Source organism: Amphiprion ocellaris, chromosome 12, assembly GCF_022539595.1.
Source record: "Amphiprion ocellaris isolate individual 3 ecotype Okinawa chromosome 12, ASM2253959v1, whole genome shotgun sequence".
Classification (NCBI taxonomy): Eukaryota; Metazoa; Chordata; class Actinopteri; family Pomacentridae; genus Amphiprion; species Amphiprion ocellaris.
In genome coordinates, this window is record NC_072777.1 from 17,941,670 (window position 1) to 17,968,611 (window position 26,942).

General features: G+C 40.3%; 3 protein-coding genes across 8 annotated transcripts; 1 reads left to right on the forward strand and 2 right to left on the reverse strand.

Annotated features, from left to right (window-relative positions):
- Positions 1–8: 8 nt before the first annotated feature.
- Positions 9–2,599, reverse strand: saysd1 (SAYSVFN motif domain containing 1). Its single transcript, XM_055016129.1, has 2 exons — positions 2,208–2,599; positions 9–843 (listed from the first exon to the last, which is right to left on the reverse strand). Exons 1-2 carry the CDS (start codon positions 2,394–2,396, stop codon positions 520–522), a joined length of 513 nt encoding a protein of 170 aa, XP_054872104.1. The 5' UTR covers positions 2,397–2,599; the 3' UTR covers positions 9–519.
- On the forward strand, positions 2,396–10,536 carry grcc10 (gene rich cluster, C10 gene). 2 transcript variants are annotated; one of them, XM_023285039.3, is made up of 4 exons: positions 2,396–2,683; positions 7,527–7,580; positions 9,191–9,367; positions 10,119–10,536. In XM_023285039.3, exons 1-4 carry the CDS (start codon positions 2,545–2,547, stop codon positions 10,256–10,258), a joined length of 510 nt encoding a protein of 169 aa, XP_023140807.1. In that variant the 5' UTR covers positions 2,396–2,544; the 3' UTR covers positions 10,259–10,536. The 2 variants fall into 2 exon arrangements, with proteins under 2 accessions (XP_023140807.1, XP_035810876.2); XM_035954983.2 differs by lacking the exon at positions 2,396–2,683 and adding an exon at positions 3,941–7,289.
- Positions 10,537–10,600: 64 nt separating this feature from the next.
- Positions 10,601–25,499, reverse strand: LOC111578338 (cytospin-A). 5 transcript variants are annotated; one of them, XM_023285035.3, is made up of 13 exons: positions 25,088–25,499; positions 22,128–22,206; positions 21,355–21,465; positions 17,806–18,198; positions 15,139–15,212; positions 13,396–13,988; positions 13,228–13,315; positions 13,045–13,120; positions 12,920–12,956; positions 12,449–12,545; positions 12,176–12,292; positions 11,617–11,676; positions 10,601–11,458 (listed from the first exon to the last, which is right to left on the reverse strand). In XM_023285035.3, the coding sequence occupies exons 3-13, from the start codon at positions 21,392–21,394 to the stop codon at positions 11,369–11,371; spliced, it is 1,665 nt and encodes a 554-aa protein (XP_023140803.2). In that variant the 5' UTR covers positions 21,395–21,465; positions 22,128–22,206; positions 25,088–25,499; the 3' UTR covers positions 10,601–11,368. The 5 variants fall into 5 exon arrangements, with proteins under 5 accessions (XP_023140803.2, XP_023140800.2, XP_054872103.1 ...); XM_023285032.3 differs by having other exon boundaries at positions 17,806–18,279; positions 25,088–25,498; XM_055016128.1 differs by lacking the exon at positions 22,128–22,206.
- Positions 25,500–26,942: the final 1,443 nt, after the last annotated feature.

Consider the following 26,942-nt stretch of genomic DNA (forward strand, 5'->3'; position numbering starts at 1 on the left):
AGTTCTGCTTCAGCCTTCAGAAATTTATTAAACTTGGAAAAACATAAATATATAGTAAACATTTTGCCATGTAAATTAAAAGCAGCTTGCCACTCTTCCTTTTAATGCATACAACGCAGTATCAACCCTAAATACCATTCTCTTCTCACATTTTTCCACCAAAATTGATCAGTACAGAAAAATTGGGGTATGCGCTAAAAATAATAAATCTTAAAATATATAACCCTATGGACATGTCAATCCATCACTCTTTACACTAAGTAATGGTGATGTTAAGACAACTGTATCTGATGTGACATATCCGTCCTCCACGACTTTACATTCTCCTCGGTAACTGTGATGTCATTAAAATGTTTCCAGTAAAAACACAGGACTAAAACTGTAAATAGGCCAATCCCAATTTATTGTGTTATACACAAGTAAAAAACTGAAATTACAGTAAATTCCTGAGTAAATTAGCATTTGTCAAATGGAGAATATCTCTGATTATCTGATATATATGTGCAAATCCCAAACACTTCATCTGTTAGCCAGAGGTCTGTATCCCATCTCTCCCTCTAGCTGCTCTGCAGTCAGAGCGCCCAACAGAGGCTGACAGTCTGGGTTGAAGACTGAATAAGCGCTCAGTTCTCCGGGCTTGCGGGGCGCTGGGTTACGGAGTCCTTCATAGAGCCAGTAGAAGAGAGAGATGACGAAGAAGGGGAGGCCAAACTCTAGTTCAACAAACAGACCCAGCAGAACCAGCCACAGCAGCACTTTGAGCAAAGTAAGGTTTGAGAGAACAAGCTGCCTTGAAGCCAGCCACCTTCCCAGAGCACTGTCCAGCAGCCAGTCTCTACAGTCCTACGGAGACAGAAAGTTATGATGGATGTCAGTAGTTCTTAACCTGGGGGTCAGGATCACAGGATAAATGTACAAAGTTATTAGATGACTCACAAAACAGGAAAAAGCTAAGGAAAAAACCTTTGCTGCAACACAAAATGAATGAGTTGTTACAAATCTATTTGCCACCTTCTGGACACTTAAAAACTATTAAAACCAAACAATCTGATGACATCACTCTGATAAAATGCTCACAGCTCTTAGAACACATGCAGCCTGGCAGGCATTACAGAGTAGTCATTCACTGGCTACATGTAAAGCTCACAAAGGCTGGCAGTTGTTGTTATTTTGACAAAAAACAAATATGTAATGTCTTTTTCTGACAGTTTTTAGACCAAATGATCAATCAAGAGAAAAGTCTGCAGATTAATCAATAATGAAAATAACTGTTACAGTTCTACAACAGTATAGGACGCTTTTAAATTATCTCCAAATCAACAAGAATAGTCAGAATCAGAATCAACTTTCAGCTGTTGTGTCACCCTTGGAATAAGGAAAGAGAATAATAACTATAGAAAGAAGAAGAGAAAATAAATAAATAAAATAAATAAATGAAATAAAACAAAGAAGAAAATAATATAATAGTAATATAATAGTATTAATAAAAATAAAGATAAAGTATATACAGAAATTGACACATATGAAAAGAATATATAAACGCAGTAGTGCAAAATGATAATTGCTACAGTGATAATACAGTGCAAAAAGCTGAGAGTACTGTTCTTAGTGCAAAAAGTAATGTACATATGCATTGGTATATTATACAGGTGTGGAGGAATGGCTCAGCCGTTCAGTAGGGTGATGGCATTGGGCCAGAAGCTGTTCTTGTGTCTGGTGGTTTTAGTGAACATGGCTCCGTAGTCCCTGCCAGAGAGGGAGGAGGGAGTACAGTTTATGTCCAGGGTGAGTGGTGTCTGATGATGTTCACTGGCCTCTTCCTGGTTCTAGTGTTGAACAGTTCCTGGATGGATGGCAGGGGGCCTCCAGTGATTTTTTTTTTTTTGCAGTCCATGCTGTATGTTGCAGTCTGTTTCTGCTAATAATGATAATGTGATGATGATCACACAATAATGCATTTGTAGTATAAATTGTAAGTACGATCTGGTGCCAATCTCCTGCTGTGAATATTGATGCTTTTGCTTCTGTGGGGAAAAGTTTTCTCATGTGATATTCCCACTTTCACATGTTGAACAGCATTAAATTTACCGTTTGAGCTTTGTATCATTCACAGTAATATGAAGAAGCTATTGAATATTATTCAGAAATGTTATGAATATCTGACTTGTCTCATAGCTTAAAAGAGCTTAAACGAAGTGATCTCTTACCCTGCCTTGAGAGCTTTGAGTAGCAGGTCGGGTGTTTTCTGTGTCCTCTGGCTGCAGACTGTGAGCTGTAGCTGTGGGCTCACACTGAGCACCTGTGGGTGCTGCTTCCTGCTCTCTGCTCTGTGGAGCAGAACTCTGACTCTTCTCAGCCTGCCGTCTGGCTCTGAACTCTGCCAGCTTCTGCTCCATCGATGCTCCTTCTCCACTGACGGTACTGGCTCTATGCGGTAAAAAAGCTGCCAGGACAAGACATTCACAACTTTGTCTGCTTTAAATTTAAGTTATAAATAATTTTAAATGTAGAACATATGTCTATCCTTCTCTTTAACCCAGACTTATGTGTTTGTTTACTTCTTACGTCGGCGTCTATCCCAAGGAAGAAAACCGTGTCGTAAATCGCCTCCCAACTGTCGCAAAAGGGGGCATTTTGCGGCATTATCACTGGTGTCGTACTAGCTTGGTTGTTTTCATCAGTGGTGAGTTCCCAAACCTGCGTTCTTTAATGTTCACTGCTTCATTCTTTCATGAAAATGTATTTTATCTGTTGTTGCCGTCCCGAGCTGTCTCCTGTCAGCTGACGTTTTAAGCTATTCGTAGAAAGGAAACCACTGCCGACAAACGTTAACGGCACCACGCCGATCATCACAAATACACCACATTTTCTTTATGTTTAACTGTCGTTGTTTTATGTAATAATGGGTTTTGCGATTACGTGTTTTATTATTGGTTTATCTACCTCTCTCATTTGTACTGTTACATTTACTGGATGTAGAAAGACGTACTGTTTGCCTTCAAGTTTAGCACCATGTTGACAACAGGAATATTCCCAGGGTGTCGAAAGCAGCTGATCGACTGGCTGTGTTTAAAGGTGGTGGCCCAAACAATCAACTCCAACTCTCAGTTTAGCTTAAATCTGACAAAAGCATTTGAAACCTTCAGTCTGGTCTCACACCAGGCCAAAGCACTCTGACTGCACCATGTGTAGGTAGTGAATGATGGAACCTGTTCTCTGGCTTTGTGAGAATATTGTGTTCGCATGTTCATTGATTTGTTTAAAGCATTTGACACAGTGGATTGTGTCCTTGTGTAGGGGAAGGAATTAGATCTGTTGGTTTTGACTCCAGTACATGTAACATGTTTCATAGTTATCTTACTGGCAGACCACGAGCAATTGTTGCAAGCTGTTATCAGTTTAGTTCTCATGATGTCCTTAAGAGGTGCCACAAGGGCTAAAGCTTGGTCATACTCTGTATACCTAACATACAAATGGTCTTCTTTTCTATTGGTTTTACAACAAACTAAGACATCTTAGGAAATAATTTAGGCTGTTCAGCTGGTGACACAGTGTCAACCACTGAGTTAATCCACAGCCTGTGGCTTTAATTCAAGGATTCAAGGATATTTATTGTCATTGCATTTCTGCAACGAAACTTTGTTGGCACTTCCAAAAAAAACCCCCCAAAACAACACAGTATAACAACGAACAGCTGTATAAAACAAGTATTTTTATTTAAAAAAAAAAAAAAAAAAAAAAAAAAAAAAAAAAAATATATATATATATATATATATATATATATATATATATATATATATACACATGCCACACATGCACACACATACATATACACACACACATATATATATATATATATATGTATGTATGTATGTATGTATGTATGTATGTATGTAAGACCAGCCTGCTTCAGCTTCCTCAGGAAGAACATTCTCTGCTGGGCTTTTTTCACCAGTTTGGAGGTGTTTCTGACATGGACACTCCATGTCAGATCCTTGGTAATGTGCATGCCAAGGAATCTGACTGAGTTCACCCTCTCCACCTCTTATCCACTGATATGGAGTGGGGACTGCATGACTCTCCTGGTCCTCCTGAAGTCTATGATGACTTCCTTTGTTTTGGTGGTGCTGAGGACCAGGTCGTTCTCTGCACACCACCCTACCAGATGTTGGACCTCCTGCCTGTACCAGGTCTCGTTGTCCCTGATAAGGCCTACCACTGTGGTATCGTCAGCAAACTTTATCAGGGTGTTGGAGGAGTGGATGGAGACACAGTCCATGGTGAAGAGGGTGAAGAGTGCTGGACTAAGAACACACCCCTCTGATGTGCCTGTGTACATGATTATGGTGCTGGATGTCAGGCTCCCCATCCTGACATTCTGAGTGCTGTTGGTCAGAAAGTCCATAATCCATGAGCATAGTGTGGTGGAGAGTCCAAGGTTGGTGAGTTTATGTACTAGTTTATGGGGGATTAGAGTATTGAAGGCACTGCTAAAATCCACAAAGAGCATCCTAACATAGGTATCCGGCTGCTCCAGGTGGGTTAGGGCTGTATGAAGTGCAACTGAGACAGCATCCTCTGTAGATCTGTTCATCCGGTAAGCGAACTGATGGCTGTCCAGATCTGTAGGGATGCTTCGCTTGTTGTGTGGACGATGGTGGTGGATTTGAGGCAGGTGCTGACTGCAGTTTGTTGTAGGGAGAGGTTAAAGATCGTTGTGAACACCTCAGCCAGCTGGTCAGCACAGGTCCTCCCCCCTGTGCTGGGTTCTTTCAGCAGGCTGGGCTCTTCCCTGCTGCTTGTCAAAGCGAGTAAAGAAGAGGTTCAGGGTGCCGGGGAGATCTCTGTCCTGACTGACCTGTATGTTGTTTTTGTAGTCAGTCAGGGATTTAATACCCTGCCACATGCTGCGGGGGTCGTTGTTCTCAAAGTGCCCCTCTATTTGCTGCGTGTATTTGCCCTTGGCTTCTCTGATGCCCTTTGCCAAGTTTTTTCTAGCAGTTTTGTAGTCCAGTTGGTTCTCTGACCTGTAGGTGGTGTCCCTGGCTTTGAGCAGCGACCGTACATTTCCATTAAACCAGGGCTTCTGATTTGGGAGCACCCTGGTGGTTTTGGTAAGCAGTACGGCCTCAGTGCAAAAACTTACCTAATCCAGGACAGCAGAGGTGTAGCCCTCTAGGTCAGAGACCTCAGAGAAAACATCACAGTCTGTGATGTCAAAGCAGTGCTGCAGAGATGCAGTGGCCTCCTCACTCCGTACCTGCACAGTCTTTATGGTGGGTCTGCGTCTGCACACTACTGGTCTGTAGGCTGGTGTCAGTAGCAGGGAGATGTGGTCTGAAAGGCCAAGGTGTGGTGCTGCTGCAGCTTTGTAAGCTCCCCTGATGTTTGTATACACCTAGTCCAAAATGTTATTGTCTCTTGTGGGGAAGTTGATGTGTTTATGAAGCTTGGGCAGCACTGTCTTGAGCTCAACATGGTTGAAGTCTCCTGCTACAATCACAACTCCCTCTGGATAGGCATTTAGCTGGCTGTTTACAGAGCTGTGCAGGTCCTCCAGGGCTAGCTTAGCATTAGTGTGTGGTGGGATGTAAACAGCTGTGATGAGGGCGACGGAGAACTCCCTCGGTAGATAAAATGGCCTGCATTTTGCAACCAGATACTCCAGATCTGGAGAGCAGTGGGTCCAGATCTAGAGTATCTGGCTGTAAAAGGACACAGGCACTCCTTTAACCAGTGAATATTAAAGGCAGCTTTATTTAAAATACACAATGGCACAGATGACAAACAGATGAGACTGGACTGTTGCATGCTGGATGCTGGCGTGTCAGTTAGAAATGGTTTTAGACAGGATGCTCTGGGACAACATGATCTGTCTACTAAAATATTTGCCAACTTTATCAAGCTCTTTAGGAAGAGTAGAACATCATTCCACTAGCAAAGAGTCACTCTGTACTTGTCCTTTCTGGTCTATGACCACATTCTTTATCTGACCATTATCATTTCTTACATACACTACCATTCAAAGGTTTGGGGTTGCCCAGACAATTTCATGTTTCCCATGAAAACTCACACTTTTCTTCCCGTGCTAACATAATTGCACAAGGGTTTTCTAATCATCAATTAGCCTTGCAATACCATCAGCTAACACAATGTTCCATTAGAACACAGGAGTGATGGTTGCGGGAAATGTTCCTCTGTACCCCTATGTAGATATTCCATTAGAAATCAGCCATTTCCAGCTAGAATAGTCATTTACCACATTAACAATGTCTAGACTGTATTTCTGATTCATTTAATGTTATCTTCATTGGGGAAAAAAATGATTTTCTTTCAAAAATAAGCACATTTTTAAGTGACCCCAAACTTTTGAACTGAAGTGTAGTCATACCTGGTTGTTTCACAACATCCATTCTGTTGCAGAGATGCCAGATGTATTGGAACAAAAAAATACTTACTTCTTTATGTTAAAAAAAAATGATAAAATTTATTTAAATAATATATGCTGAATTTATAGCTTTGTTCAGTATAAATAACGTAGGATCAGCGGTTATTAGCAGCTGTGTTCATTACTCTGCTGGTGACGCAGTGAAAGTTTTACAAGCGGCACAATAACTTGATTGCAAATGGCAAAAGCTTCATGTTATAGACACACTGGTTTCTTTTAAAACTCATACTGAGGAACTGACTAGGAACCTAAAAATTTAATTAGGCTTCTTTTTTTTGGAAATAAACCTCTTTTTCAGTAGTAGATTACAGATTGCGCTGCAACATTTTATTTCAGTGCTTGAAAATGCAGATGTAATTTACATACGGTCACTGGGTGCTGTGTTTCACAGTGCTCTTTCATTTATTACAGGTGACAGTTTCAGGACCCATCATTTTATACTCTAAAACTGGCCATCACTGACCACTCAAAGGGAATGGCATTGGCCTTTTATTTATAAAGATATCCAAAATAAATTATCATGTTACTATGATTACTTTTAGGACTTACAAATATGAGTTACCTTACCTGTCAACAAGATGGGATTTTTCTGAATGTCCCATTTCTTAATACAGAATTGAGAAAATGGCTTTTACTTATGTTCCTCATAGGTGGAATAGGCTTCAGGGCTTTGTTAGGTATGAAACAGTTTAAACCTCTGTTGAATAATGTTTTTGTGTAATGAATGCACCTGTTTTTCCTAATGTGTCTTTTTATTTTTGTGTGATTGTTTATATGATGTGTTCTCAGGGTACCATTGTGAATGAGAACCTCACTCTCAGTAGTTTTCCCCCCTTATTAGGTAAAGGATATCGATCAGTATCAACTTTCCCATGTGTTATTCATCTAGATGTTTTTGGTACATAAATCGAATAAGGTTAATTCATATTCTTCAGGCTACCCTCAAGGACCTGTGATTGTCTTTACATAACTCTAAGTATTGAACTCTCTTATATGTCAGTGCTCTTTTGTCTACAGTCATTTTATATTATTCGCTGTAAATATCCTGAGTACACATTGGTCTCTCTTTTCTCTGCAGACATGGCCTCAGCTCCAGCACAGCAACCCACTCTGACTGTTGAGCAGACCAGAGGTAATAAAAACTGGTTTAGATGTATAAAAGTGATTTTTTGTAGCTCTTTTACTCTTTCACAGGTGGTCCACATTGTTACTGAATATATATTGGACAAACACTTCTTTTTGCAGTTTATCCTTTGATACTGAACTGGTTAAGGTGGTCCTGGTCTATGTAGCATATCAAGATCTGCCACAACTATGTCTTCTTTCAGGAACAATTTTTTTTTTCTGAATTGTCACTGTATATGCATGCCTATCTGTGTTTGTGTGCTGAATTGAAGGTACACTATATTGCCAAAAGTATTCGCTCACCTGCGTTGACTTGCATATGAACTTAAGTGACATCCCATTCCTAATCCATAGAGTTCAATATGACGTAGGTCCACCCTTTGCAGCTATAACAGCTTCACCTCTTCTGGGAAGGCTGTCCACAAGGTTTAGGAGTGTGTTTATGGGAATTTTTGACAATTCTTCCAGAAGTGCATTTGTGAGATCACACACTGATGTTGGACCAGAAGGCCTGGCTCTCAGTCTCCGCTCTAATTCATCCCAAAGGTGTTCTATGGGGTTGAGGTCAGGACTCTGTGCAGGCCAGTCAAGTTCATCTACACCAGACTCTGTCATCCATGTCTTTATGGACCTTGCTTTGTGCACTGGTGCACAGTCATGTTGGAAGAGGAAGGGGCCAGCTCCAAACTGTTCCCACAAAGTTGGGAGCATGGAATTGTCCAAAATGTCTTGGTATGCTGAAGCATTCAGAGTTCCTTTCACTGGAACTAAGGGGCCAAGCACAGCTCCTGAAAACAACCCCACACCATAATCCCCCCTCCACCAAACTTTACACTTGGCACAATGCAGTCCGACAAGTATCGTTCTCCTGGCAACCGCCAAACCCAGACTCGTCCATCAGATTGCCAGATGGAGAAGCGCGATTGGTCACTCCAGAGAAGGCGTCTCCACTGCTCTAGAGTCCAGTGGTGGTGTGCTTTACACCACTGCATCCCACGCTTTGCATTGCACTTGGTGATGTATGGCTTGGATGCAGCTGCTCGGCCATGGAAACCCATTCCATGAAACTCTCTGATGAAGCACTGTTCTTGAGCTAATCTGAAGGCCACATGAAGTTTGAAGGTGTGTTGCGATTGACTCTGCAGAAAGTTGGCAACCTCTTTGCACTATGCACCTCAGCATCCACTGACCCCGCTCCATCAGTTTACATGGTCTACCACTTGGTGGCTGAGTTGCTGTCGTTCCCACACACTTCCACTTTCTTATAATACAGCTGACAGTTGACTGTGGAATATTTAGGAGTGAGGAAATGTCACGACTGGATTTGTTGCACAGGTGGCATCCTATCACAGTTCCACGCTGGAATTCACTGCACTCCTGAGAGCGACCCATTCTTTCACAAATGTTTGTAAAAGCAGTCTGCATGCCTAGGTGCTTGATTTTATACACCTGTGGCCATGGAAGTGATTGGAACACCTGATTCTGATTATTTGGATGGGTGAGCGAATACTTTTGACAATATAGTGTAGGTTGGAGTTCACTTGTAATGGAAGGTGCTACATAAAAATGTACTTACCCTGCAGAAAAACTACAGATGTATTTTTGTTTATTTTGCAGTGGTTTTGAGTGAGGTGATCCAGGCCTTTTCAGTACCAGAAAATGCTGCACGGATGGAGGAAGCTCGAGAAAGTGCTTGCAACGACATGGGCAAGATGCTGCAGCTTGTGTTACCTGTGGCAACCCAGATCCAACAAGAGGTGATAAAAGCCTATGGATTCAACAATGAGGGAGAAGGTGAGCTTTGTTCATCACCCCTTCTTTGAGAACCTCATTGATGAACACTGTCGACATAAAACCGATACAGCTAAAACGGCATAATTTGTTGTACAAGCAGTAAAACAAATTAACTAATTCCAAAAGTAAGTCTTTCAAGCTAATTTTCTGTCCTTAGACGGGTCCAGTGTGCTAGCTTGCGACAATATATTAAACTGTCCATACAAAGCACTTTGACAAATAATGCCAACAAATATGAAACAAATAAAACTTAAAAGTCACAGTTACTGTGTGCGCCTCTCAGACCATGCAGAGGAGTTATGCTTTTTAGGCCATATTGTTTCTTCTCTGGTAATGTTGGTGTTTTCCCTCTGCAGCTGTATTGTATCTGACCCACAATCCAACAGGTGTGACCTGTAACTAAACTGTGGTCATGTGACTTTCTTCATTCCCCATCAAATGAACATACATAAATAAAACAGCATTATATTTTAAACCAAACATCAGTTTTAAAGGTGTACATTGTCAAAGTTACCTTTCTTAACATCTTATTTATTGTTATTTATTTTAATTACTTTTAATGACCAGATGGATTCAAACAGTTATGAAATGACGAGAAAAAATAACTAACTTGAAACTAGAAATCTCAAAGTGTCTTTTGGACAGTTACTGTATTTGATCAAAATTGGCAGCTTCATTACTCACTGACTGCATGCTGTTCTGATAAGATCATCTGATTCGCCACATAGATCCTCGCTCTGCTTGTTTTTAGGTGTCCTCAAATTTGCCAGACTGGTGAAGATGTATGAAACCCAGGACCCTGAAATTGCAGCTATGTCAGCCAAACTAAAGTCTCTCCTCCTGCCACCTCTGTCAACACCACCTATAGGAGGTGCCATTCCAGCTTCATAGGAATTATTTACATTCATTGGTTAACTGCAGGTTATGTTTATTTATGATACTGTTTCCAAGATCCTGTCTACCATATATCTTTTTTGTGGAAAAGCTATAGTTTCGAAACGCTAATGCATTCCAAGGTGAAATAACATTTTCATATTATGGTTTCTTATTACATGATAGCATCCTTGCAGAGCCTTGTTTATTTATTTGTTACATGTTCCACTATGACCATTTTTTTACATCACTAAACCTGAAACATTTCCTTTGATGCCATCTTTTATGCCATTTTTGTTATGTTAAAATTAAAATGTTTTCTCTGAATCTGTGTGGTATTAATGGAGAAAAATTTAGAAATTTCCATATACATACATACTTTATTGTTGCAGTAAGTCTTTATACATTGACTGTATCTTTCAAAACACATCTGTGATTACACACATTCACATTTTTACATGTCCTCAAAAGGCAACTTTCCTTTGACTCTGTACCGTTTCGGGTTAAAATATCAATATTCCGACATCTAAAATCTGGGTACATATCTGCTCCCTTTCTTCATTGAGGGGTTTTAGTTTTGGATGCATGCACATATGACAGTATCATGGCAGGACAAGTTCATGATGAAAACATTTAGTCAAGACAAAGTGACCCAGATTCTGAAATCCTCCACTAAAAAGTGCTACATAGTTACATTTATGTTAATTATAAAGTGCTCAATTTTTAGGAGGCAAACAGTGCAAAACCAGTGCAATCAGCACCCAGAGACATGACTGCAACATGGAAGACATCAAGGAGACAATACTGTCATATGTGCGTTCTGTGCATTTTTAGTCGGCAGCTATTGAGATCCAATGTAACTGCAATGTATGTAGAAAAATAAAAGTGCTCCAAGAGTCAAACTATGTTTAGTTTCTTCCACCTGGGAGTCAGCCCTCACCTGTTTGTGTGGGAAGGTGATGTTACTGATACATAAAATGAAGTAGTCAGGTCTAATACACACTGGGTGATGAGTTCATTGTAGGCAGACCTCTATCCTGTGGTAAACAGTGTTTCAGTCCTTCAGCTCCCGAGTCACAATGATTTAAAACATAACCAGGCAGAAGAGCAAGACAAGGGAGGACACCTTCACATCTCAAAGTGACGGAAAATGTTTTCGACATATCCCAGCACCCTTTGCCAGTCGGGTCCGTCGGCCTTCAGCATCTCCTCCACTGTCTGCCACACAGTTAACATGGAAAGATCACAGATGGAGGAGGAGAAGATGTGTTACTGTCAGAGAAAGCTGCACTTACATTAATCATCTGCAATTTTCCCCAGTTCATTTGTGTCACTCTAAACATCTGGAATACAGTTCATACAGCAAAATGTCTCACCAGTGTGGCTGTAATCCCCACACTCTCTCCTGTCTTAAAAGCAAGGTTCAGGTTTTCTTTCTGTAAAAGCAAAGCATTGCAGCTTTTACATACATTTACATACACTTCCACAAACATTAATTAATGGATTACTAAATTTTTGGTTATGACTATGAACACCCAGTCTTATTTATGCATGTAACATACCTTGCACATTTGTAACTGGTTAGTTGATAAATCTTTCACTTCTTTTCTGTAACCAAGTCTTTTGAGACTTGTACTGTTATTAACTTGAATGTCACTGTAGTTACACTATACAACAGAAGTGAGTTTAATTCTAAATTTTCCATAAGTGTGAATGCGAGTGCGATTGCTTTTCTGTATATGTATGTTTTTCTGTGATAGACTGGTGATCTGTCCAGGGTGTCCCCAGCCTTCACCTTAAGTCAGCTGGGACAGACTCCAACACCCTGTGACCCTAATGAGCACTAAGCGGTATATAGATAATAGATGGATGGATGCTTTAGAATACTGTACTGTACCATTTCTCTTTTCCATATGCATACAGTAAGAGTTTTACCTTTTCATCTGGGTTGAGGCTGTCATAGGGGATGTGAGTGGGCAAATAGGTGTGATAAACAGCACAGAATGCCAAACCATCTTCCCAGCTGCTGCTGAAGTTCGTGATCTCAATATTCTGTCACAAAGCATTATTAAAAAAAATGATTTAGAATCAAGTTTTTTGTTATTGGTTGAATTTTTTATTCCCTATTTTTGTGTACACTGAATTCCAGTTATTACAGAGTTGTGTAGTTTCAAATATCTCAATATTGATGAAATCCTCCTCTCTAACCTTGTAGCCTTGGGTACGATTTTGACACCAGCGCAGCAGGGAGTTTCTTCTGGAGCCACCATGACGCCTCAGTAGAGCACTGAACCCATCCTGAAGTCTGGAAAGATAACAAAACATTTCTACCATCAGTCAGTTATTTTTGACAGTTTGAAGAATCATTTTATTTGCGTGACAGTTTTCTTTAACAGTTACAACAACATGAGTGACAGTGAAATAAGGAGATATAAAATCATACATACTGTTTTTAGTTTAGTAAACACAGAAGTAATGGTGCAAAAAGTATAGCTGCCATCTTTAGTAGCAAATCTAGGTCTAGGACCGGGAAGCCAAGCCCTTAAGTGTGTAAAGTTTGACCTGAAATGGTTGTTTGGTTGGAATGGAAAATGCTAAACACTCATCAGCCTCTCTGTCTCTTTCATCAGCATGTTTGAATGTCACTGTCAGGAAGAAAGAAGCTTTACAGACACTTACTTGAAGGAATCTGAGCTTTGATCCTCATCCTGTTTTCCTACAAGGCACAAGTGCAGTCACAATTATACAACTGGACACTTTTTCAGTCAAATAACACAATGGTGGTTTGGTAGGTTCCGCCTCACCTGTATAAAAGCTGGACCAGCTGTCCTGCCGCTGTAAAACACGGTCCATTCTTCTCCCCTTTGTTGGCTCTTCTTTCTGGAGGAAAATTACACAATGGACTGATTCTACACAGGATGACAATAGCTATATCAATTCCTCCTAAGATTCCATATGATGATGGTGTAATTCCAGCAGTGTAATACCTTGCATAGGGGCAACGTTGTGCTTGTGTTTTTTGAAGCCCCATTTTGACTAGAAGGGTCAGTTGGAAGTGGGAGACGAGAGAGACTCCTAAAAGACAAAAATGTGCACATTTGATAAGATTTTGTTGCCATATGTTAATAGCAGTGTAAACTTTCATGTGCACGTACCAAGATCTTTCAGACAGCATCACAATCTTCCTCGGATCTCTTTGTCCACATCCCTCTTCTTTCTTCTTCTCCAGGGCCACCAAACTGCGGAGGTATCCTTCTGCCACCCCTCTCCCTGTCAGATGCACGCTTCCATTTGTTTCTTCAGGATCAGCAGCTACACCTTTAGCATCCACTTGTTGATTTGCTTCAGTCTCATCTTTAGCTTCAGCTTCCTCTGTTATTGTCTGTATTCCCTCCTGCTGTCCTTCACTGGAGTCTTGTCTTTCAGCCTCTTCATCTGTTAGTCTGTCTTCCACCCTGCAGATGTTCTTCACTGCATTCAACTCAGCTCGCTCCTGCTGCTGCTGCTGCTGCTGAAGGGTGAGTTCATTTAGTTTGTGACAGACATTTCTGTGTTCAGTCTTCAGACTCTCTAGCTCTCGGTCCGTCTCCTGCTGTCTGCTGAGGGCCTGGGCCAGTTGATCCTCCACAGTCCTGTGACTTTCCTGAAGCAAACCCAGAGCCTGCTCCGACTCGACCCGCAGCCGGTCGGCCACAGATACTGCCACCTGCAGGTCACACTGGAACTGATGCCACTCCAACCTCTCTGTCTGTGGAACAAAAGAAACACTGTAATCTGAAGGTAAAGGCTGCTTGTTGTCATTATGGCACTGTGACTGGTGTAATACAAGTCAAGTTTGACATAACCAGGCTTTCTTTGTGCCAGCTGGCTCGACAAAACCGAACAACCCTATCACAGATAACGGATATGACGACAGTGGTTATCAACTTTCTGTGTTACCAGGTTTTCTTCTTCAAACTGTATGCTCCTATGAAAAGAGCATGTTTGACATGCCATTTGACTCTTTTACAACTGATAAACTTTAAACATCACACATTAAAGTGAGCATTCTGGTCTGACACAGTCCCATAATGAAGGATACATGGAAATGACATAAGTTTTTAGCCAAATCAAAGTAAAATTAATGATATTGATTGAATATTATCTGTGATGATTACCAATAAATTAGTTTTATAATCTGTGTTCTATAAGCTGCAGCACCAGCAGTGTCAAACAGACTTGGCAGTGAAATCAGGACCAAGCATGAAAACATATCTACATTGTCCACATCACCTGAATGCATGTAGGTCACTGTGGTCAATGTGCTGCACACGGTTCAACAGGTTTGCCGATATAATGCATCTCTTCAGCTTAGAAGATCTATCACTCAGAAGGAATTATTGAAATGGTGCTTCTTACAGCCATTTAAATCCCAAACTCTGAACAGAACTTCTTCTGGAGCAGGTTGACTGAGCAACATCAGTTACCACGGTGACCTTGCATGTTAAGAAGGAACCACCTTCATGATACTGAAAACTCAGGCTTTATTCTATTCTATTTGAGCACAGCATGTCTTGCTAATCCATCAGTCTCACTTTGTAGCACAGCCCTATGATCTCTTACGATACAAATAGTTAAATAAATTCAATAGTCGAAGGTACAAATTACAGATGTGTTTTTGTCAGTATATGTAGGTTGTTGGAATGAGAAATTCTGCAGTCATATCACAGGACATTTTAAAAAGTTATGAAAATAAGAAGTAAACACCATCAGAGATGTTCTTTTCCAATATTGTAGCCAAGGACATTAGTTAATTATCAAAAACTTAATAAGGTCTCGGTATTGTACAGCAGATTAATGTTTGTCATATTCAGGACCTGTGGGTTGAGAGCTGAATTAGGAATGCAATAAGAACTCACTCTGAGGGTCTCCCTGAGTGTGTCCACTTCCCCAACCAGCTCCTCCCTCTCCGTTATCAAGCGTCTGAGCAACTCTGACAGACGGGGGGGAATATCAGAGAATGAATAAAAATAGATTGTCTGACAGAAGGAATCAATTCAGGTATATTCTTCATTCATTTCCCAAAGGTATTGTCATTCATACAGCACCATTCAGTAAAATATTTAAGAGGACAAAGATGGGACTAACCTTAATATGACTTGGTTTTATTAGCCATCACAATCAGCATGTATGGATAATATCAGCCATTTGGCACAGGCACATGTAAGGCCAAAACGTCTGCTTTGGAGGTTAACTTTTTTTTTTTTTTTAAAGTGTGCTGTATGTAGTATTTTGTGTGTAAATTTTCTCCTAATTTGTCCACTTACCTTACATACAATGGTAGCTGTATAGATTACATGTTTAAGTAGCTACTGATGGTCCATTATCTGTATAAAACTGGTAGGTCTTGAATTCTGATGTTGTTTGAACTAATAACGGAAGTGGATGATGGGGACTGAATTCTGCTCAGGGTTGGTGTTTTACAAGTGTTCACTGTATGTATGTACACACTGTATATTGTACCATAATCAGAAGACATTTCCTCTGGGGACAAGTTATCAGATGAATTTCAATTCTCTTTTCATTCATGCTTACTCTTACTTCACTTGGATGTTTCAGTGTGTAAAATGATGTATGAGCAGAGTTTGACACTAAAAGGCAGCCTTCTCATTTATTTTCTCGATACCTTAAAGTTCAACACATGCATGTCTGAGCATGATTTTGTGACATCAGAACTAGTTTGAAAGCTAAATGTGGTCCAAACCAAGAGTGATCTGGACATCCCTGACAATGGATTTTCCAGTAAAGGAGGTCACCTTTTGAAGTGAATAACATACTGCCTGTCCACATAATAATAATTTTAAAAAGTCACCACCTAGATTTAACTAAGTAAATAGGTAAGAGCCTTCCATTGGACAAGTACCGCAGCGATGAATACGTTTCAGCTGACAACTTATTTAACCCTGGCTGATGCAGTGAGTAGCTTATTATTTCTTAAACAACCATGTTGGAAGACAGATCCTGTGGCCATGGAAATGATGTCAATCTGCCTCAGAAGGGTCAAATTACTGCTCTGCATCAAGCAAAGAAAACAACTAAGGAGATGTCTGATACTACTAAAATCACGTTAAGAACCGTCCAAACGCATTATTAAAACCTGGAAGGATAGTGGTGAACCATCATCTTTGGGGAAGGAATGTGGTCGGTCATGTGGTCTGATGAATCCAGATTTAGCCTGTTCCAAAGTGATGGGCATATCAGGGTAAGAAGAGAGTAGGATGAAGTGATGCGCTCATCATGGCTAGTGCCTACTGTACAGCCTGTGGGTTCACTGTTATGATCTGGGGTTGCTGCAATTGTTCAGGTCCAGGTTCAGCAAGGTTATGTTCCCAAAGAACGAGGTCAGCTGACTACATAAGTATAATAAAAATATCAGGTCTTTCCATCAATGGAGTTTTTCTGCCCTGATGGCATGAGCATATTACAAGATGATGATGCCAGGATTTATGGGACTCACATTGTGAATGAGTGGATCAGGGAGCATGGGACATAATTTTCACATAAGGATTGGCCTCCATAGAGTCCAGACCTCAGCTCCATTGAGAATCTTAGGGATGTGCTGGAGAAGACTGCGCAGCAGTCCGACTCTCCCATCATCAAAATAAGATCTTGGTGAAAAATTAATGCAACTCTGGACAGAAATAAATGCGGTGACATTGCAGAAGCTTATTGAAATGATGCCACAGTGAATGTGTGGCATATTCAAAGCTAAAGGTGGTCCAACTAAATATTTTGAATGTGCGATTTTTGCCTGTTCATCAGTTCTGAGCTTTCAGTAAGCAAGAAGAAATGAGAAAAGATATTTGTGTTCTAACACATGCATGGAAAGGCTCCTCTGGTAAATTTGCAGAATCAAAGGGACAATTTTATGCTGGTTTCATCAATATCCTGCAACTAGGTACACATGGTGTGAATGGGAGAGATATTTTGGCCTGGTAGTAATACATATTACATTATTGAGATAATGACTTCTGATCCACAGATATTTGCATTTAAAAAGAACACAGTGTAAGCTTCAGAAGTAGTCTTTTTAGTAACACTTATTCAGATAAGACATCTAAATATCACACTCCATGGAAAAAGCACCACCATGGTCACAAAGAGAGAGCACTACAACAAAATTATTAAAATTACAACCTAAAAGTGCTTACATTTTTGTAATGACTGTTGCAGCTGAGTCACTGAGTGCAGAATTTTGTAATTTTACAGAACCTCGTTAATAAAAATGGCTTCATTTTTGGTGATTTTATAAACCAGACATGTAGTGATATTTATAAATTATCATGATTTTAAGCTTACATTTGGTCAAGTTTTCTGATGAAACAGCACATCCCTGAGCAGTATTTCGATAACAGTCTGAAAGTTGAAAATCTGACCATTCTTCCTAAATTTACAGTTCCTGGCTCTAATAAATAGTGGGATTTTGGCACATTTTAAAAATACAACATGCCTTTAAAATCCACCAGTAGGTTAATAGTAGGTTAGTAATTTTTATTTTTTTTTCTTTAAAGGCGAAGAGGTCCTACCTACTGCTCCTGTGGTAATATCAGTGTTGGGAGTAAGGCCCAGTGAGGCCCTGTAGTGCTCCATCAGACTAAGTAAAACCAAGGTCATCTCCTCTCCTGCTCTCTCTGCTGCAGCCTGTGGCTCCAGTCCGCTGTCTCTCTCCTGCCAGCTCGGCTCTGAAGGCGATCCTCTAGACGGAGGAGGCGACGCTGGACTGCCAAGACTGACTGAAGCTTTTTCATGTCTCCCTGCTGCATCGTTCATGTTTGTCTTCGAGGAGGCGATGCCGTCTACATTGATTACGGCCCATTCTGAGGGAGCCGACAGTTTCTGTGTCCAGTCTGCGACCGGAGAGGTGGTGGAGGGGGTGGTGCTGCCTGTCGGTGATGGAGTCTGTGCCTTATCAGAAGAGGCTGCAGAGGATAAGGCCATGGTAGTCAGCTCTGCCTGTGAGGGTGTGGTGGGAGGCGTGTGGAAGAAATCTAAAGGAGAACCTGAGAGAGAAGAGTGAAAAATGCCACTGTCCTGAGCTTTAAAATCATCTAATATGAACTGAAAATGTGCTGAAAGCCTTGCCTTGTTTTTCCCCATTGCAGATGTAAGCACGTCGTTTGTGTTCCTTTATTTATTGTCCTGGGATGACAGATGCAGCAAAAAGCCTTTCCTGCCAATATCTTGCCTGGCAAACACACACTGATCCCCCATGTGGCAATACGCAGGAAGAGAGGTGATTTTACCCTTATCTGCTATCTAACAGCTACTCTCACTGCTACCACAGAATGACTGCATCTATCATCAAAGCTGTCAGACTTCTGCATGAACTGTGCAAGTCCAGAAATACATTCCTGGAGGAATTACTAATAATACATAAATGAACTTACTAACAGTTTGGCTTTATCATGAAACATCCTCTAGTGTGTCATCTGTTGCTGAAAACTAAATGTTAGAGCTATGTGATACTGGTATCATGCTGAGATTATCCAGTTTATAGTGTGCACATTTTGGCAGGCTATAGGGATCTCAAACTGCTTTAAGTCTGATCTTTCTATGCTTCCCCTCCTTGTCCTTGTGTGGTGCTCCGGGATTCTGCAGACTCATCATTTCCCTGGCAGCAGTATGATGTAGTCTGCACAGCTACAGCAGGGGAGCTATTCTCATCCTGCAGTCTGAGCCCACTTCTTGCATACTGACAGCCAAGACATGTAAACCAGGGGTTGCATTTTCAACAGCTGTAAGTGAAAATTAAAAGGAATGAGCAGCCGATTAAACACCTTCAGCTGAAAACGGGATTTGTAAGACTGTAGGGGCAATTCCACAGATTAGCTGATACTCTGAATAAGAGTCTTGTACAGTGGCAAGACAAAGCATGTGAACCTTCAGGAATTTCATGTTTTTCTGCATTCATTTGTCATAAAATGTGATCTGGTCTACAGCTAAGTCAAGGATACTAAGAAATATAATGTGCCTAAAATAATAACACAGAAGAAATTCTGATCTGTCTTTTTTCTTTATTGAGAACAACCATGAAAACCTCATAGTGCTAGCGGAAAAAGTATGTGAACCATTGAGTTAATACCCTCAAAAAAGCTAACTGGAGTCCAATGTTAGCATACCTGGAGTCTTGTTACAAAAATTAGTTTGGAGGTGTGAACTAGAGCTACTTGGATGGATAAAAAGCACTTAAACATTGTTAGCTTACTCCACACAAGAATAATACTCTCATGGAAGCCATGCCTCATCTACAATGAAGAATTGTTGATTTACATAAAGCTGGACAGAGCTACAAAGTAACTTTAAAGACTCTAGAAATTCACTAGTCTACAGTCAGGCAAATGATCTACATAGAGACACTTTGAGACTGGTTAGTCTACTAAGAAGTGGCACCCAGTCAAAAAGACCCCAAGAGCACAACAAGGACTCAAAGAGGTAAAGAAACAACCCTGAGTGGCAGCCAAAGATTTGAAGGCATCATTGGAACTGGCTAACGTCTGTGTTCATGAGTCTACAGTATGTAAAACATTGAACAAGAAGGGTGTCTATGGCAGGAAACCACAAAGGAAGCCACTGCGTATTCAAAAGAACATTGCTGCACGCCTGAAGTTTTTGAAAGAGCACATTGCCTCTCCACTGCGGTATTGGCAAAATGTTTTGTTGACCGACGAAACAAAGATTGAACTATCTGGACAGAACACACAGTATTACATCTGGTATAAAAAGAGCACTGCATATAATCATGAAAACATTATCCCAACCATAAAGTATGGTGGAGGAAACATCATGATTTGGGCCTGCTTTGCTGCACCTGACCAGCTTGCACTCACTCAGGGGAAGATGAATTCCCAAGTGTATCAAAAATTTCTTCAGGATAATGTGAGAACGTCTGTACGTCAGCTGAAACTCTGCAGAAGTTGCGTGATGCAACGGGACAATGACCCAAAACACTGGAGTCCACAACAGAATGGTTACAGAAAAACAAAATCCGACTTTTAGAGTGGCCCAGTCAGAACCCAGACCTCAATGACTTGAAGAGAGCCATACACGAGACATCCAAAGAATATGACAGAGCGAAAGCAGTTCTGCAAGGAAGAATGGCCTAAAATTCCTCCTGAACGATGTGCAGGTCTGATCCACAGCTACAGAAAGCGCCTGGCTGAGGTTATTGCTGCCAAAGGGAGGGTCAACCAGTTATTAATTCCAAATGTTCACTTACTTTTTCCACTACCGTTTTGAATGTTGAATGAGTGTGTTTAATAAAGACATGAAAGATCAGAATATATTTTAGGTACATTACATTTGTCAATACCCTTGACTTAGATGAAGATCAGATCATATTTTAGGACAAATTAATGCAGAAAGCAATGAAATTCCAAAAGGTTCACATATTTTTTCTTGCTACTGTATTGTTGAATCCAGCTTTTACTGAATCGTCTAGTGTTTAATTGTAATATAAAGTTTGCACCCTGTCTGTGCCAAGAAATCTTTCTGTAATTATACAGTCCAGTCCAGTACAGTCACAGAAACTTTCTGCCTTTCTTAGTTTAGTAGAGGCATACTTTAGTTCATAACATGGTTTCTACTGTCTTTACATGATAATCTGTGTGCTTTGAGTAAACACAGACATGATAATGGTCTTTGGAAGACTACAATGAAATGTATGTGCATTTGGATTGGTTTTTCTTTTATAATGCAGAAGAGGGCCATGCACAAACAATCTGATGTCATCTTCAGCCTCCTGCTGCATCACAAAATAAAACTTCAGAAGACTATTTTTTTTGTTCTGTGTGCAAGTCAGTTTCCTTTCACTTGGAATTACAGATAGTAAGACAGTGAGACAAAGTGCATGTGCCACTTTCTTGAAATAAGGAAGACAACAGTCTAAAAATAGTCAGTCTGACAGAACAATAAGTAATATAAAGGTGTCCATTCAAAACTTGTGGAAAAACATTTGAAAAATGTGCTGTGAAGAAACGTAAATAGCAGTATGTCACATACACATTGATGGGGTAAAGAAAGAAAAAAAATCCACCATTTTCCATTATGTTTCAAAACAGAACCACTGTGTATATTACCTGTAGAACCATGGCTCTCTTTTCCATTCTGATTACCCATGATCCAGCAGAGGTGGGTATTGTGACAAATAATCCCAGCTGTCCTTCACTGTGCCCTCTATTTTGTATTGTCTGGACAGGGGAATAAATATAAATTATGCATTAATAAGACTCACTGCTGAACTTTTGATCAGCAGAACAAATACACCCAGAAAAAGTGCTGAACAAGATCTTTTAAGGAAATGCTCAATACCAAATCTTCTCACAGTAGAGATGTGACCATAAGCACTTTCCTTTAGTATTATAATTCCCAAAACAAATTTTCAAAAGAAAAAAAATAACTATGGCACAAAATCAAGGTTGTATTGGTTATGTTGCACACAGTTACCATAAAGTCACATACAGTCTACAACAGGAGTCAGTACAGCCCTGTGCAATATTGCTTAAAATTAAAATGATATCATCTCTAATTGCATTATTTTTCAACAAAAGTGATCGACGACAAGTTAGAAAACCTGTGATCACGAAAACAAAATGATTGCAGCTGTGATTTACCAGCATAAACATGGTTATAAAATGAGGTGTGAACATCAGAACTCTCCATTTCGAACCTCTGTTCTGTGTCTATCTGCACGTATGCATCATGGCTCTACATTTAAAAGAACTGTCAGACAACTTCAAAAATCTGACAGGGAGAATCACATTACCACTAATCAGAGTTGCAGTGGCCGTGCTCCCGAAAGAACATTGACAACAGTGCACAACTTTCACAAACATTAGTGCATAGTGTGTACCTCCACAGATGGCCTCCAAGAAAAAAAGCCCTTTGGCACTCAACTCAAGATAAGTGGCGAGATGAAAGATGAAACTTTACTAGGGAACAAGAAAAGACATCCGGTGAATACTGAGAGCACATTCTGTAGTCAAAGATACTTTTAAAATTTTTTTTTTTTTAAGCTCAGATGAGGTCCAGCATGAACAGCCATAGTGAATGTGCAGTCCTTACAGTGAAGCACAGAGGTGGGAGTGGGATACTATTATATATGGAGTCGCATGAGTGAAAAATGTGTAGGGGAGATAGCGTTAATAGATGACACAATGAATGTCTGTGAAAATGCCAAAACACTGGCTGACAAGGTGACTCCCAGTCTACAGAGGCTTGGCAGAAGAGAAATACTCCAGGATAACAATCCAAAGGTCACTGCCAAACAAAAACCATGACATGGAGAAGTACGTTGCCCAACCTGAATCCAACAGAACACCTTTGGGGTATTTTAAAGAGAAAGGTACAGCAGCACAATCTCTCCAGCAAAGAGCAGCTGAAAAAAATGGCTCCAGAAATCAAAAATAAAGATGAACAAAATATTGACAAGAATAAAAGGCTTGAATCTCAGTAATGTCTTGACTTTTGTTGCACTGAGTGCTTACTGTGGAGACAAGGGTCAGAGTACATACAAATCTTTAGGGCTCTCATGGTTACAAGAATAGACACAAACCATAAACATCACAGCCAAGACTGCACCCTTTGGGAATATCTTTTATAATTCGGCATGCATGTGATAGGTCACACCGCATTTGAGCCTTTTTTTTCCATAATAGCTGATTTGCAGCCGGGCTGCACAGTGGCTTGGTGACTAGCTTCAGGTAGAAGATCCCTGGTTCACATCCCCGCCTTCCCCGGATCTTTCTGCATGGGGTTTGGATGTTCTCGTCATGAGTGGGTTTTCTCCAGGCACTCTGGCTTCCTCCCACAGTCCAAAAACATCCAACCATGATCTATATACTGCTTAATCCTCATTAGGGTTGGGAGGGGCTGGAGTCTATTCCAGCTGACTTGGGGCAAAGGCAGGGGACACCCTGGACAGGTGGCCAGTCTATCACAGGGCTACATATAGATACAAACAATCACATTCGCATTCACACCTACGGGCAATTTAGAATAATCAATTAACCTCAGCATATTTTTGGACTGTGGGAGGAAGCCGGAGTACCCGGAAAAAACCAAGGCATGCACAGGGAGAACATGCAAACTCCATGCAGAAAGATCCCAGGAAAGCAGGTGTTGTAGAACTGGGGATCTTCTAGCTGCAAGGGGAAAGTGCTAACCACCGCACCACTGTACAGCCCACTCCAAAAACATGCTGAGGTTAATTGGTGATTCTACATAGTCCGTAGGTGCGAATGCGACTGTGATTGATTGTCTCTGTGTGGGTCATTCCAGAATTGTCAAACATTCGGGCTTCAAAATTATTGAAAAATAAACCTTCTCTTTTACAATTTTCTGCTACATATTCATCAAAAATAGGTAATAAACTATCAAAGGCTTGATTAGCTCAGCTTACACATCAATGGGACAATTTTCATTTCATGTTTTATTTGTTGTTTGCTAACCCCACTCTAATCACAGTAACAGGGTTGCTAATCCATGCTAATGTTAGCTTTTCCTCAGGAATAGAAGCTAGATATTTAGCTAACTGTTACTGCTGACCAAGAGGACAAACTTACTGATGGAAAAGTCAAGAAAAAGCAAAAAGAATTTATCTGATGTGTGTGCCATTTTCAAATATGTGTAGGGCGTAAAAAATGCGTTTCTTCCATCCAACGTAGAAAGTATAATAATAAACCCAAGGGTTTCAATAGGTTGTTCGCACCACTACGTGGTGCTTGGACCCTAAAAAGGTAGAAAAAATATGTCTTATCCTGATAATATGCATAACATGGTTGCATGACGTAGAGTAAGACATTCAATCAAGGCTGACAATGTTATGAAAATATGAAAAATAGAAGAGAGGACATAGCTTTGCTCTACCCATTCTTTTGGAAAACTGATGATGTTAATTCTAGCGTACCATGTGATTCACTGTTTTCTTCTTCTACCAGCTAAAAAGGTTATGCTAACAGGGTTGTTGTGGGACACACGTTTCATGCATGACAATTATTATTTAAAATATTATGTTGATTAAAAAAAAAAAAAATCTTCCCACAGTCACAAGAGACATCAATGGGAAAAAAAAATGCCAAGCAAAAGGAGATTTTTAATTAATTTTAAACATTTTAACTGTTTTATTTGAGATTCAATTTGGTCATCAGGGGAGTGGGACAAGATAAAAATGGTATTTTAGGGGTATTTAGGTATTTTTATTATTATTATTTTAAAGATTTGGTCTCGGGACAAGTACATTTACACAGTAACTATATTTTAGTATTTTGTACATAGATTATTTGAAATTTGATTGGTGGGATGCAAAATGTCCTCCAGTTGTGGAATGACCCATGTGTAGCCCTGTGACAGAATGATGACCTGTCCAGGGTGTCTCCAGTCTTCAAACAAAATCAACTGGAATAGACTCCAGCCCCTCATGAGGATTAAGCGGTGTATAGACAATGGGTGGATGATTTGTAGCCACCAGTTATTTCTCGGATCGTCCTATCAGGAGAACTAACTACCCAATCTGAACTGTTCCGTTGTTGAATCAACGTGCTACTTAATAAACAGCACGCCGTATTGACGTGTACCTTGTAGAAATTTGCAATATGTCTCAAAATTTGCATGTGTTCATACTGCCGTTTCCAAGAAGCCATGCGATTATAAACTGCTCGTTTGGTGTATGAAGTTTGGAGGACACTTTCTCTACAGCCAGCCAGCTGGTTCCATTTCATTGAGCCATTTTGACATGACACACGCTGCATCCAAGCAGCCAGCCTGTACACACCACTACTTTCATTCATCCATCCATCCATCCATCCATCCTACCGTCTCGACCCCGTTTCTCTGCTGCGTGTGTCCTGAATTCACCGGCAGTCATAGGTCCAGTTAGTGACGGTCATTTCCCTGCAACATCCCATATTCACAATAGAGCCTCCGAGCACGCAGCCACCATCTATAACTTCAGTCCAATAAAATCCAACTCTGCTGCTTCGCCTTTAAATCCAATGCGACAAAAAGCGAGGAGGGAAGCGAACCGGTTGCGCAGCAGCTGCTCGCCTGGTAAACGACATGAAGGCTGTTTGTAGCATTATTTAGATCTACGTTTCAATAAAAGCACAGAAGACTCAGGATGGTGTGATTTGACAGAAAGCAGTCACACCGGCTGCACCGTCATTATGTGTTATTAAATGCAGGTGTGGAGGCAGCAGGTGACACGTCCACAGTCTGCAGCTCATCAGCTGATCACAGAACAGCCCAAGTCTCTGTCCCAGACAGGACTTATCCAGAGCGAGTTCCCCTTAAAATGTCATTTTTCTCTTGTCCTACCCCCCTGATGACCAAATTGAATCTCAAATAAGACAGTTAAAATGAAATTTAAATCTCATTTTTTTTTTGTATTATTTTCTCATTGATGTCTCTTGTAATTATGGGAACATATTTTGGATCAACATAACATTTTAATTAATAATTATCATGCATGGAGTGTATGTGCATCAACATGCACCCAACCCTGTTGCATAACCTTTTTAGCTGGTAGAAAAAGAAAAGTGAATCACGTGATAAGCTGGAATTAACATCATCAACGCGTTTTCCAAAAGAATGGGTAGAGCAAAGCTATGTCCTCTCTTCTATTTTTCATATTTTCACAACATTGTCAGCCTTGATTGAATGTCTCACTCTACCTCATGCAACCCTATTATGTATATTATCACGATAAGAATAGAAAGTACAGTATTTCCTGGTGAACTGTAGTGCTCAAGTACTGAGTCATTCTAGAATTGGAGGACATTTTACGTCCCACCAATCAAATTTCAAACAATCCATGTACAAAATACTATAACATGCAGTTGTTGTGTACTTGTCCTGAGACCAAATCTATAAAAAAAAAAAGAGGAAAAGAATGTTGAAAATATTTTTAATACCAAACAAGTCTACAGTTCCCCCTAAAAAGACATTTTTCTCTTGTCCCACCCCAATGATGACCAAATTGAGTCTCAAATTAAACAGTTAAAATGAAATGTAAATCTTCTTTATTTGGTATTATTTTTTCCATTTATATCTCTTGTAATTGTGGGAGCATTTTTTAAATCAACATAATATTTAAAATAATAATTATCATGTATGGAACGTGTGTCCCACAACAACCCTGTTAGCAAAACCTTTATAGCTGGTAGAAGAAGAAAACAGTGAATCATATGTTACGCTGGAATTCATCAAAGAGTTTTCCAAAAGAATGGCTAGAGCAAAGTTATGTCCTGTCTTCTATTTTTCATATTCTATATTTCATTGTCAGCCTTGATTGAATGTCTCACTCTACGTCATGCAACCCTGTTATGCATATTATCAGGATAAGACAAATTATTTCTACCCTTTTAGGGTCCTCGCACCACGTAGTGGTGCGAAGAACCTATTGAAACCCTTGGGGTTATTATTATACTTTCTACATTAGATGGAAGAAACGCATTTTTGACGCCCTACACATACTTGAAAAATCCACATTTTGTTTTATTCATAAACTACGCTGATATCTAAACACAGAATTATAGCTCCACCCTTCCGAATGCATGCGCGCTCCCGCGGCAGGGGATACACTTTCTATCGGGGGTAACTACTTTGGCACGACACCTGTCGCCACTGGCACAATTTATGGCAACTGACAACAAGGTGCGGCAGCAAGACA

What these genes read in the sequence shown, in the direction of transcription:
- LOC111578338 (XM_055016127.1), bottom strand. Translation starts at nt 18,376, where the DNA reads ATGGGGAAAAACAAGGCAAGGCTTTCAGCACATTTTCAGTTCATATTA. An exon ending in CTGGTCCAGCTTTTATACAG is followed by an intron (nt 12,957 to 13,044) that starts GTGAGGCGGAAC and finishes TGTGCCTTGTAG; the next exon opens with GAAAACAGGATGAGGATCAA. An exon ending in TGGGGATTACAGCCACACTG is followed by an intron (nt 11,459 to 11,616) that starts GTGAGACATTTT and finishes ACTGTGTGGCAG; the next exon opens with ACAGTGGAGGAGATGCTGAA.
- grcc10 (XM_023285039.3), top strand. Translation starts at nt 2,545, where the DNA reads ATGTGTTTGTTTACTTCTTACGTCGGCGTCTATCCCAAGGAAGAAAAC. An exon ending in GACTGTTGAGCAGACCAGAG is followed by an intron (nt 7,581 to 9,190) that starts GTAATAAAAACT and finishes TTTATTTTGCAG; the next exon opens with TGGTTTTGAGTGAGGTGATC. An exon ending in ATTCAACAATGAGGGAGAAG is followed by an intron (nt 9,368 to 10,118) that starts GTGAGCTTTGTT and finishes GCTTGTTTTTAG; the next exon opens with GTGTCCTCAAATTTGCCAGA.
- saysd1 (XM_055016129.1), bottom strand. Translation starts at nt 2,396, where the DNA reads ATGGAGCAGAAGCTGGCAGAGTTCAGAGCCAGACGGCAGGCTGAGAAG. An exon ending in CTCAAAGCTCTCAAGGCAGG is followed by an intron (nt 844 to 2,207) that starts GTAAGAGATCAC and finishes CTGTCTCCGTAG; the next exon opens with GACTGTAGAGACTGGCTGCT.